The following is a 13000-nucleotide window of genomic DNA, read 5'->3' on the forward strand; positions in this document are numbered from 1 at the left end:
GTCATTCGTTATCGAAACTGTAAAGACTGCAACGGCTTCCGATTGAAAGGTTGCCCTCGAATTCCTGAACAGCTGTGCGGCATGCACTCCGAATTCTGCCTACTGGTGCGGAAATCAAGCGAGCTAAACCTGCATATAGTTATTGAAATCCAAAACATTAACAACACTTGTCGACGCGATTGATTGATTCATTGAAAACATCTTTGAATATTCTTACACCATGTGGGTGGGGGTAGGCCGCCTAGTCCGGTAGTCCACTGGCTATTGCTGCTGCGCTGGCCCTCCCCACCAACCAGTGCTGACGGTCAGAGTCATCGCTGAGCAGAATAGCCTCCTACTGCTCCTCTGAGGGGTTTGAAATGGGGTCAACTAAGGGATTAAATTGGCATGCCAACACCATGCGGTAGAGGTTAGCTACCTCTCCACAGTGTGGGCACTGCGGAGAATATAGTGTAGGGTACCACTGGTGCAACTTAGCTGGCGCTCGGTAGGCGTTGGTTTGTAGTCTCCTAAGGGTGTTCTTCTAACTTACTGAGAGATTTATGTGGTGTTGGGTACTCCTTCCTGGCTGTTCTGTATGGCGCGAGATTATCAGCATACACTGCTAAACCTATTAGGTTACGGCACCCTTCATGGTCATCAGTGGGAGACGCCCGGCATAGAAGAGCTCGGGCATGCCTGTGAGCGGCTTTGTTTCCTCCTGGTAGTTCCAGGTGGCCGGAGAACCAGATGACTGAGGCTTGGCTGGGTGGATGCTTAGTCAGCAATGACAAACCTACCTGTGAATTAACCCGTTATTGAAATTGTGACAGGCGTTCTGGGAATCAGTGAGCACAACGGCGTTGGGGTTAGATGCTACAGCTAATGCAATAGCTGCCTCCTCTGCGTGAGTGGGGTTAGATGTTTTCATCGAGGCGCAGTTCACCATAGCGTCTGAAGGTGTTAAGACCACAACAGTCATGACTCCATTCTTTAGTCCTGCTGCGTCCACGTAAAGGGTGTTAGGTTGCTTGTCCCATTTCTTCTGCAGGGCTTCCCGTCTTGCTTTCCTCCTCTCGATGCTATATGCGGGATGAATTATCCGAGGAATGCTGTGCACGTTGAAGCGTCTTCTCAAATCGCGTGGGACCTGTCGGAGACGAAATGGGAGACAAGATGCGGCGCCATTCGACACGCGATTTCCTCGGCCAGTGACCGTTGTGTATGTGTGTGCGCGCGTGTGTGCGTGTGTGAGTGTGCGCGCGAGCCGACCAAGCACCAGGCGCCCGAAAGGGGATCCCGCGGCCTTCCCCTCGTGACCGTCCCTGAACCGGGCGGCGGGTTGTGAGGTTGGGCAGCGTGGTTGCCGGTTGCCGCTTTCTGGGAACTCTGAATGTCCAAGGTCGGAGAGGCGGCAGTGGCGGCAGAAGAGGGAGAAAGGAGGACTCGGCCCGGCATCGAGAGACAGCGTTTTTGTGAGACGCGCAACGGAAAGGCCGTGCTTCCAATCTTTCTCTAAAGTTTTCTTGTTTTAAAGTTTGGCCAATTAAACCAGTTGTTAAGTTTTACCGGAGTTCCTTCTTTGTGAACGAAACTAACGAACACGTACATAGAGCACGTACTCTCTCACGTACAGGACCTCTTCCCTTTGGTCTATCGTATAGGGCAGATTGACATTGATATTCTCAAGCAGTTCTCTGTGGGTTTTGTGAGCGCCAGCCTATTCAGTTGTGACAGCCATTGTGCTTTCCACATCTCTTTGAGGGTATTATGTACTCCTAGAGCCATGAGCTTTGCCGTTGGCGTGGAGTTCGGTAGCCCCAGTGCCGTCTTGTAGGCTTTCCTGATCAGTGTCTCCAACTTTTGAATTTCCGACCTGCAGAGGTTAAGGAATGCCGCCCGGTACATTATCCGAGAGATCACGAAAGCTTGCACTAAGCGTACGGGGTCCCTTTCCTTCCTGTCATGGTGTTCATTTCGGATACAATGCACACGCGAAATATTTAATAAGAGAAGTCGTATTATGTTTCCTAACGTAATTAGCCATCGCACGAACCAAGAGCTTATATGAGATTAAGTGTTGAATGAATAACATTTTAAAATAAAAGCATATAGCTGAGCACAAAACCCGTTGCTTTCATTGGGCGTAACTTTCTTACTTTTACTTTGGACCCATTATCATCCCGGGAAACGGCATCATTCAAGGGACTTCCGGTCAGGATATTTCTAAGCAACGGATTTTAAAGCTTGTCTTAGCTTGCGAGTGACATTTGCCTGATAGTGAGGGATCATTATAACACTCTCAAAGAAGGCTTATGTTTTTTAATCGCAGAGAGTTTCATTATGTAGTTTAAGCATCTGAGCCTCAAAAACCGAGCTCTTCTAAGTGGATTGTTCCATAAGAGATGGGGAGAAGTGGTGGGTGACCACGGATGGGGAGCACAATTATCAGCAATGCCATGGAGATGGGCTAGTTTGTAATGCATTAGAAAACCCATGGGGCCCAAATACCTCCTCTCCCTTAAAATTAACCCCTTAGCAGGTGTTTCGGAATTGACGTCACCAGAGAGGAAGATTCCTATTGGCTTTAGGGATGTGACGTCACCAAACGGGAGCACTCTCATCGGTTAGAGAGAAGAGACGCCGCCCGACCGGAAATAACACCATCTGCCGAGCTAGTGGGTTGCGATCCATATGTATCAGCAGCGCGAATATCATCGCAGCCAACTAGCCCGGCAGATGGTGTTATCAGCACGTTTCTTCTCCTCCTTCCTATTCTGTGTTCGCGCTGCTTATATATATCGTCGGGAAATGACCTCGATTGCCTTACAGCCGTCCACAGTTGCTAGTCCTAATGCATTGCCAACATATAAGAGGTTTAGGTGTCGCTGTGAATGTTCTTTTTAGCTTGAATATGTTAAGTGAGGAAAGAATGAACACGGACATACAAAGAGAGAACCTTCTCGTAGATTCTCTTTTGTTCTGAAGACACTGAGTGCACCCACATTTCTGCAATAAGTCCAAGAATGCAGTGCTCTCATTAAACTCAAAACAGACAACAACACAGGCAGACTGTGCTGGCGTTGAAACTATCAGCAAAATTGTGCACTTTCCTTTCCTAGCACACAGAAAAGCTTGAGTTTATTTGTATACCAATCACGCGATTCTCTCATTGCGAGAGCAACCGAGGTAATTGAACAAGAGTTCTCTCAATAACCGCGCGAGGTTGTTTTGTTTTCATATACGTTATGCTTTCAGAAAACAAAGACATTAAAAGCAGTCGTGAGGTATCATAAAGGGTCTTACCCTTCGCATCAAAAATCTTAACATAGAGCACACAAACAGGCTCAAGCAGAGCTTCAGTCGAACAGATTGAGCAGTTCGGTGCGTGGCTTTGTGACATTTCTGGAATTTTAGCATTCTGAGTTATTAGCCTGAGATGCTTCTAAGTACGTTAGAGCATAAACATCAGGACTCACAAGCAGGATGGGCACGGGCATGAAATCGATGTAGCAATTTATCGTTAGGCTACAACAAGGCAAAAAGGCAAAAGGGAGAAGCCGTATGGGTGGTGTCACGAGGAATAGTGGTCATTGACTCTGAAAACGGAAGTACGAACACTTAACACATAGTAGCCATTTTTAGAAACGTCAGTATTTTAGCGGTCAAAGTGCTTTGCGAATCACTTTCGAAATATTAGAAGAGCGGTGACAACTTTTCATTCGGTCTGAAAATGATGGTGTATCAGTGATTAGAGCACATATGTTTTTTCGTTAACTGAAACTAACTATTTCTTCTTTTGGTGGTGTCAATTTTTTTCCACAGTGAGTTTTCAGGTACTTTGTTCAATTTCGCGTTCACTTCATTGCAGACATTATGGAGGACGAGGAAAGATTAATGCCCAAATTGGTGAATAGTTTCATTTCTAAATTTATTTTATTCAGAACCTTCGAGGATTCATGTCTTGTTGTGGAACAATATAGCGAAATAAATATCGAAAGCGGCGTTACTTTATGTGTAGTCCTCAAAAATTGAAAGAGAATCGCGCTTTTGATGATTCCGATGCATTGCGAATTCCGCGAGTTTTCAATCTCGGGATCCCGACATCTGCATCACCATGAAGTGGGAGAGACTAGATTAGCAGAGCTTCGGTTGATTGAAATGCCCCTATTCTGGTACCAAACTGAAAACCCTTCGGGGCGATAAACGAAACAAACGAGTGATTAAACTCTGGTAATTGAACTCTAATTTTATCAACTTTCACAACTTCTTCGATTGCTATCACTTATCAATTCAGCATTTCGTAACCAATGACACTCGAATATTTCTTTTAACGCGATAGAGTTGAAGGTGCGATATCTCGAAAATCCGGTGTCGGCGTTGTCGGTGTCGGCACTGTGAGCGAAAAGTCACAGGCTCTGGCAGGTGGTCCCCATACAGAGGCCTATTTGGCAGATTCACCACCTAAGTGACGCGACCTTGCGGTGTCATCACAACTTGCCCAACTGATAAAGAGCAAACTGCCCACCGTGGAGTGGCAATTAAAGATTGGTCGCTCGGCAAGACCAACCTGGGTGATACAAGACCCACCGCTGGGTCTTGTGCCACGGCACGGTGTGCGACGTACCGTCGCACGGCAGTGGCGCATCGCTTCACCGCGGCACCACTGCACCAGGAGTGGTATGAGGACTCCCAGTGATCTATGAATGTAAAGTTGACAATGCCCTTCTGCATATATGGGAATTAATTCATTATGCTATCGCATCATACTTTTAAAGCGGAGCTTCAGTGTCCTCTCCAAGTTTTTACGCGTTAATACTAAGACGTTGAGCAGTGAATAATATTTTCATTTTTCTATTTACGGGTGAAAACCCTTTTGAAAATTACATTAGTAAGGAGCGGTTTCATTTGAATCGGCATGCTTTTCACCATATTGCGGAGTGAGCAAAATGCAGAGTGCATAAATACATATTTGTTTTTAATTTGCATGCCTTTGCGAAGCTTTTAGAACGAACTAAAGCATTTAAAAGATAGCTTGCTCAGCAGCATTTAGAAAATTTTGTAATATCGTGACATCAGGAATAGTTGTTACTCCAGTTGAGAGTTATTTACAGTCTGTGGTCTAACTAAAAGGAAAAGTGAGAAATATCAGGTATATTATAATCATTGCGGTTTTTTCGCATTTTCAAGTGTATTCCCACCCCTTGTGCAACACCCCCTGAAAAGGGGGCCTTTAAGGAATAAAACTGAACTGAACTCAACTGATTATACACCTAATAGCTTTGGTCGAACTGCGTACATAAACGAGCATTTGGCCCATTTGTAGGTCGTGCAGATTACGTCAGGAATTCAATATATCCTTCACCTGTATAGTTTGGTTCATTGTTTTATGGGCTTTAATGTCCCAAAGCAACCAAGGCTATGAGGGATGCCGTACTGAACAGCTCCTGAAAATTTCGACCGCCTGAGCTCTTTAATGGGCACTTTACACAGCAAAGTACACGGGCCTCTAGAATTTCGCCTCCATCAAAATTCGACCGCCGCGGCCGGGATCGAACTCGCGTCTTCCGCGTCAGCAGGCGAGCGCCATAACCACTGGGTAACCAGGGTGGCTTGATCTGTATTGTGTACTCGTGTAGTTCTTGCTCTTGAAGGTTCACGGCAACGAAGAAAATCTAGCATCCTTCATGAAGGAAGTGACATTATTCTAGCAAGCGAGCTCTAATAAGTGTATTCATTACACATAGAGACTACCGTATGCTGCAGCGTAAATTTTATTGCACTCAAATATGTCCTCGGAATCAATACTGGCCAGACAACTTTTATTTTTTCAGATACGGCAAGTCAGCGGATGCGGAGTCATTGTAGTCCCCATAATCACCACCAGTGATGTTGATGCAAGTGCCGGTTTGATTGTTGTCCACTGTAACGCATATGCAGCCGCTTGAGCATGAGATATTTTGGGATGGATTGCACTGAAAAAAAAAATAACTTAAATTCATTAATATGGCAGTCAGTTCCCTAAAGTGGTCAATCACTCACACGCTAGCTACTTCAATGAAGCTTACCACCTGAAAATAAGCGAAGGTTTTCTTAAATTGGACAAAGAGTATGGATCTGTGAGTATGGATCTCTGACGCAATATGAATAGTGCTGTATGGATAGTGGATGGATAGTGCTGACGCAATATATCAAACAGTGACAGGTTTAGCTTCATTTTTTACAGCAGTTTTTCAAGCAGATATGCTTGTTTATGTGCTCTTAATTTGGGGGTTTTGAAAGTAATTTATTGATTTCTATAAGAAATTAACTTTTAGTGTTTTCTAGAGTATGCTGAGTAAGAAAAAAAATGTGGTGCTTTTCCAATGTACAGCGCCAGGAGTTGTCGGCGCTTTAGTCTACGCAATCGTTGAATTCACCCCAATATTTACTGGGCAGAAATGCAGCTCGGGCTACCGACGTCAGTAGAAATAAAAGCGCGCCCAGTGAACGAGAAAGGACTTCCGAAATCACCTGAGCGCCCTCAGAAGGAAAGATGAACCTCGAGAAAGGTGTCTAGCGGATTTGTGGGCGCTCAATTTATGCTCGTTTTTCTTCATTGCACTCAAGTTTGAAGAGATAAATCGTGGCTATATTTATTGCATTTCATAATGGGACCTTATATACACAATACATTTTAATGACTTACCGATCCTGGGCATATCTCAACTTGCCATTCTGAGTTAGCTGAGTCATCAGACCTTTGCAAAATTTGTGGCTTACTGAGGCACTCAAAACTGGAAGGAATGACAAGAACGTTCCTCTTATTTATGCAATCAACTTTAGCAAACTTTAGGGTTCATAATTAAATTGACTTCATTAAAAGTTCTCAGAAAGGTGACTTTCGATGCCAACAATGGTAAATGTAAACAGCGCATCCTATTTAGAGCAACAGAGAGTACCACAGAAAGGAAGGATGGACGCGACAGCATTACAAACAAAGACAAGCCTTATGTAGTTGAAATAAATTTAAAGGATTTCACTTTTTGGCTAGTTGTGCACTGTTGTCCCGTCCTTTGCGCTCTTTATATGAATGGAATGTCAGAATGAAAACTAGCCCAGAAATTACCTCTGTTAAAGCGTATAAACGGCATCCCTGCAACCTGTGGTGTAAATATTAAACTGTCAGCTACGTTAACCGTATCCCTCAAATCTTCCTAGACCCGCATCCCCATGTGACTAACGGCCGTTGTTTGAATTACTTTCTTTGAAGGCTACTCCGTTACACCTAAAGAACCATCGTTTTTATCTCTGCAATAGCCCAACGAGCGCCCAGGTGAATTTTATCTCGATAATTTGATTTGGAATATATACACACTGTGTTCAGTTCCTCACCCTGCCTTCCTACATCCATCTAAGAATGACCCTAGATTTAGTGACCACCCCTCGCTGTATTATCCGTCATCAATGGGAAGCCCTTCCGTTAGCATACAAATTTCTGCCCCTTTTAGTGAGTTCCTGCAAGTTCCAAATATTATATTCTTTCTTTTTGAAGGCTACCGTTAAGCTGCTTTTCACGTCCTGAAAGTACTCCGCACCGTTGTTGTTCTACGAGCTAATTTGCTCTGACATTGTTGATAAAGCAGTTGTTCGGGATAGATGTATTTTCTAGTCACGTCCAGTACGTTAGTGTCTGTTCTAGGGTGTTTCTCTCTCCACGTACTGCGCAGTAGTAGATTACTTTACTTCATGTTAATATTAGTGCCATCATTTTTTGCAGATTCAGTTAATGCGTGTACTTTCATGAGCACGGATACGTAACTTCTGCGGTGTATACGTGTTTAACAGGTTATCTTCGTACGAACACCGAAATATTGATACAAGTTTACGAGTTCTAACTATTCCTTAAAACATACGCGACAAAACAGAACGCATGAGGACTTGTTTTTCAATACTTCTGTAATATTCATAAACTTGTCCGATCATTCTTAGCAGCAGTAAGCTTTTTTTTTTTTCAGGAAACGTTCAAAGTGCTGCCAACATATATGTAAGCAGCTCACTGAAACTACGTTTATATTTTTTAAGTATAAAACTGCAAATCGTTTTTGAAAATCATCAACGCATGCTATGTATTAAGTCCTAGCGGATTGAAAGCAGTGGCCACGGGGTGTTTCTGAATGTTCGACGCCACCTTAGTACCGGAACAAGGGTGCTTTTATCTTCTCCCTGCATCGAAATGGGGTTGTTGCACCTGATTTCAAACCAACGAACAAGTACCCAAAGTACCCAACAGAGAAACGTCATAGGGAATGAAATACCATGGCATGCAAAATTTCATATGTATCAGCAGCGCGAACACCACACAGGAAGAAGAAGGAGAAGAAGGTAAAGAGCGCTGCTCCTTCTTCTTGCTCTCCTTCTTCTTCCTGTGTGGTGTTCGCGCTGCTGATACATATTGCCACGTTTCCACAAGCAGCCACTAGGCGGCTGCTCTTCGCAAGTCGCGTGCACCGCCGAGTGAAAGAAGAAGAAGATCGGTTCCGGCTTCCTCTGGGTGCTCTTGGCTTGTTCTCCGGTGCCGTCCACGTCAACCATTAAAGCGTTTCGGTTACGAGCCCCAACGGCTACGTAACAATATGGATCACAACCAACTAGCCCGACAGATGGTGTTATGCAAAATTTGACGCTCAGCGCCTTCGTTTGACACTCGAGTGCTTATTATGAACAGAAGGGTGCAGTAAATAATGCTTCATTGCAATTTTTATTTAAACAAACGCTGTATTTGAGAGAAATTAAACGAGGAATTCGACAAACACTTTGTGGAAAAATTCATTATGCTGTTGTTGTGGGAAGAAGGTGTATTTCTTCAATACTGCAATTCGCTCCATAAGCGAACTTCCGTTATTGATTAAAATGCGGCTAATAATCTTTAAACCGCGCGCGGTGTATATTTTCCTTCAATCTCTTCTTAAAGAAGACAGGCATGTTTTTTTTTTCAAATGGACGGTGATAAGTAAGCGTCTGGAGACATTTCATGAAACACACGTGCCCACTACTTCAGAGTCACTGGAAGAAGAATTTGCTGCTGATGGATTTCCTTTCCTATTTTCACAGAACGGTATTAACTCATAGCGAGATAAAAGAATACTTGTTTGAATCGTTCACAGCATCGTACTAACTGAGGGGTCACATGGACTCGGGTATGACTTCATGATAACACTGTGGTGCTGTAAAAAACCGATCTTTTTCATCTATTGATAATGAAGAACCTCAGCATCGTTTTATGAAGCAGCAAGTGCGTTCTAATAGCGGCTGTTATGAGCTTTGCTATAAGCTTTTTGGGTTTCCGCAGCACCCCAGTCATCCCTGATCAAATTGTACTCACATTGAATGCAAGGCAATGACGGCGAAGATTGCGATTCTTACTGCACCGTGGGAAGTCATTGTTGAAATGAGACCGACTCCGTACCTACACTTGCTCTCCATTTCTGAGCATTCTTTTATATAGGCATCTGGCGTTCGTCAGGAACGGCACCCCTCACCAGCATATTCGCCCTTTCCTTCTTCATCTCCCCCCCCCCTTTGTACGCGTCACACATGACGTACATGCATATCTTAAACACCGCACACAAAATTTTACTTTCATATATAATATGGAAATTCAAATTTTATTTTTAGTTTAAAACACCACATCTCCATGCTTTTTCACGCTCCTGAAGAAAAAAAATCATATGGAACGTTTATTTCTTTAAAGCTGTAAAATATTTTCGGGCATTCCTCCCGGAAAGGCCGAGCTAACATCATAGAGTATACCTCGGTACACCGCATTCACTTTAAGCATAAACAAAAAAAAAAAGATGAGATTTCCACTCTATGCTCTGTGCGACAGTAGTGACATTTCAGGAAGAGTGTCTTGCCCTTCAGTGAGGAACTAAATAATCCAGGTTTTCATTTTCAGGGAAAAAGAGATCGTTGTTCTAGAAGTATTCTGGATGGCGGTCGTCGAAAGGTCGTAGAGCAAGAAACAATCTGTTCAGTAAACAACTACAATGACTGTTGGAATTCATTTTGTGGTTTGTCGTACATGTGCGAAGGCAGGTACTGAACGTTGAAAAAAAAGTTTGACTAATATCCCTGCCCTCACAGAAATATCACTTCATGTAAACCGGAAAAAGAAACATGTTCTAATAACAGCCATTAATGAGGAACAGTTTAGGATAGAGAATGCAGGCAATTTCAAGGTAATTTATAGATGCAATCCCCCATAGGTGCATACGTAATTATGCAAAGGAGGTATAACCAGACTAAAGATATGGACTTCCAGACAAAACAATTGCTTTAATTAGAAATCATATTGAAGGGAAGTGATAGGAATGCACACGAGGTCCTAATGCGTATTAAATTGATAGAACACCATACACAAGTTGCTGCATACAACGCACACGCACGCACGCACACGCACACACACACACACACACACACACACGCGCGCGCACGCACACACGCACACACGCACACACACACACACACACACACACACACACACACACACACACACACACACACACACACACACACACACACATATTCTTGAACCTAATAGAATTTTTTTAAGCAAAGAGGGATTTAATATAATCTCTGCACATAGTCATCTCCTACAAGCCAGCATACCGTCATGCACAGCGCGTAGAGGTCGCGCAGGAAAATTCGTCGCAAGATCGACCCACAGATGGCAGCACCGTCTTTCCGCCGCCGGCGCCGGCTGAAACATACGCGCGGCGGTTCGCCTCCAAGTTTACGGAGAGTTTTCTGCCCAAGAAAACCTGCCTTTTTCAATGGACGAGTGATACACTTCTAAAAATAGTTTGATTGTGCACAGAAAAGCGAAATAATCGGCAAACGCTACGTAAAAGAAGCACGGATTGTAGGTAAACACGGTACTGGTACGGAACCGCATAACCCCTATTACTTATGTCCCTGAATACCCCCTAAACCGCATATCCTCATCTTGGCATGTGTCTTCCTTGTGCCGCGCACAAGGGCCTGATATATTTATTGCGACAAGCTTCCCTAACGACATCTGTGTTTCATCTTCGCCTTTTTACCAATGTGCGCGCCGCTATCTCTGCCACGGAAGTGATGTGGTTGTACAGGTGTGAGACAGGCAAAGTTATTGTGACCGGTGGCGGGTGCATTTCGCCTCATGAAGGGTCACTACGGCGAGACATGGCACTACAATTTGAAGATAGGTGTCATTGAAAACGTACTTTTTCCAACAACGTACTATGCATGCGCTTTCCCTTCACTATTTCTCTAAGGCGACGCCGCATTTCCTGTGTTCCACGACAGGCGCTTCACTGGGCAGAGACACGATGAACTTCGAGACGATACACTAGTTGCTGTGTTATCATTTCCGTGCCCGCGCAGAGGCACACGTACTTTCGGCCTTACCTTCCTAAAAGGGACGCAGTCTGCTTCACTAGAGGTCTTGAGTAGAGTATTAAGCGGATTAAATGCAGCGTTGGCAGCGTACCGCCGGGCAGGTATACACACAGGTTATGAGCGCACATATGTGGTCAGGCTAGACGACACCGGCACTTATACGAACTGTGCCCCAAAGTATATCACGCTGGCGCTGTGCAAGAATTCTTGCCGTCCGGGAAAGATGACCGTTAATGCGTGTACCACGTGAACAGTGTTTCAGCTGAAGAGAGTGATCACTCCCTCAGCTGAAACACTGCCGAACTTACGGCGAGACTGCGATTTTTGCAGCCAATTTCAGTGAAGTTAAACGTGTAACGCTGAGAGAATGACTCTGAACGCGAGTGTCACTTGTTTAAGGTGGCAGTTTGCCCGTGTGACAGGTGTATTACCCCTTACGAAAATGGCAGATATGGGCCAGATATATTTTATATATGGCTGTATATACTCATATATGGGATCATATACAGTTAAATAGGTCCATATATGGTCGTATATACGGCCAGATATGACCATGGGAAACCTGATATGCCGCTATATCCTGCTATATATGGGCGTATAAGACCACAAATACGGGCAGATACCGCCATAAGGTACCTTATATAGTGCCATATATTGTTATATATAGTCGTATTTGCGTCCTTATATAGATGCTCTTTCTTTATATGGGGACCCTCAAATCCTTATATGGAAACAATCTCGCAGATATGGAACATATCCTACCTCATATATGGGATGCTTGTGCCATATACTTCCGAACTTAAATAATTAACGTTGTGTCAAACATGATATTGTTGGTTAATTAAGATGGTGAAACACACCGCACAACAAGGTACTAAGCTTTGTATGATTGAGGCTTCAATCAAGTTAGACTGCTATTACATAACGGTGTTTAATTAAAGTGAATTAAAGTACAGTGCTATAAATCACCTTCAACTTTTCTATGATTTAAATGCACTTATACATGCATATACGCGCTTTCTATCTTGGGTGGACTTCGAACCTTCCTGACGAACTGAACCTTCCTGACTGGGTCTAAATAAGTGGATTACAAGTCCAGCGAGTTGGTTGCGATCGAAATCATAGTTTTTAGGAACATAGATAGATTATAGAGTCCCGAACGTACAACAAGCGCTTGGGGATCGAACTCAGCCCCTTCGCAAACGTGATGAATACTCAAACCATCAAGCCGGTGGTGCGGTGTACGTTCCTTCTTTGGGCGCTGTTCCCCAAAACTATGTCGTTATGAAGGACTGGGAAACCTGCATTAATTGTTTGCGGTAATGCCGGACAACAAAAGTTTGCAAAACCGCTGCAGCATACAGCCATTTCTTGTCCAGGAGCGTAAATAACACATCGCTCCTTGCGGCACAGGGATGAAGATTAAAACGCTCTAGTATAATTATCAGAGAAAAAATACAAAATGTTTGTAAATTCATCTATCTAGAGTTGCCAGCAAAACGTTTACAATGCAGACGAGAAAAACTCCACAGCTACACGCAAATCTTTCACCTATCGCCTTTTCCGCGCCACCGAGTCTCCGTGGTGTACTGACCAAGCT

At 43.9% G+C, this 13000-nt stretch overlaps 1 protein-coding gene across 1 annotated transcript; it reads right to left on the reverse strand.

Moving 5' to 3' along the window:
- Positions 1-5801: 5801 nt before the first annotated feature.
- Positions 5802-9409, reverse strand: LOC149364083 (evasin P1126-like). The gene is made up of 3 exons (XM_089568634.1): positions 9344-9409; positions 6668-6755; positions 5802-5954 (listed from the first exon to the last, which is right to left on the reverse strand). Exons 1-3 carry the CDS (start codon positions 9400-9402, stop codon positions 5802-5804), a joined length of 300 nt encoding a protein of 99 aa, XP_089424760.1. The 5' UTR covers positions 9403-9409.
- Positions 9410-13000: the final 3591 nt, after the last annotated feature.

Source organism: Amblyomma mixtum, chromosome 2 (assembly GCF_055824585.1).
Source record: "Amblyomma mixtum isolate Tamu chromosome 2, ASM5582458v1, whole genome shotgun sequence".
NCBI classification, from domain to species: Eukaryota; Metazoa; Arthropoda; class Arachnida; order Ixodida; family Ixodidae; genus Amblyomma; species Amblyomma mixtum.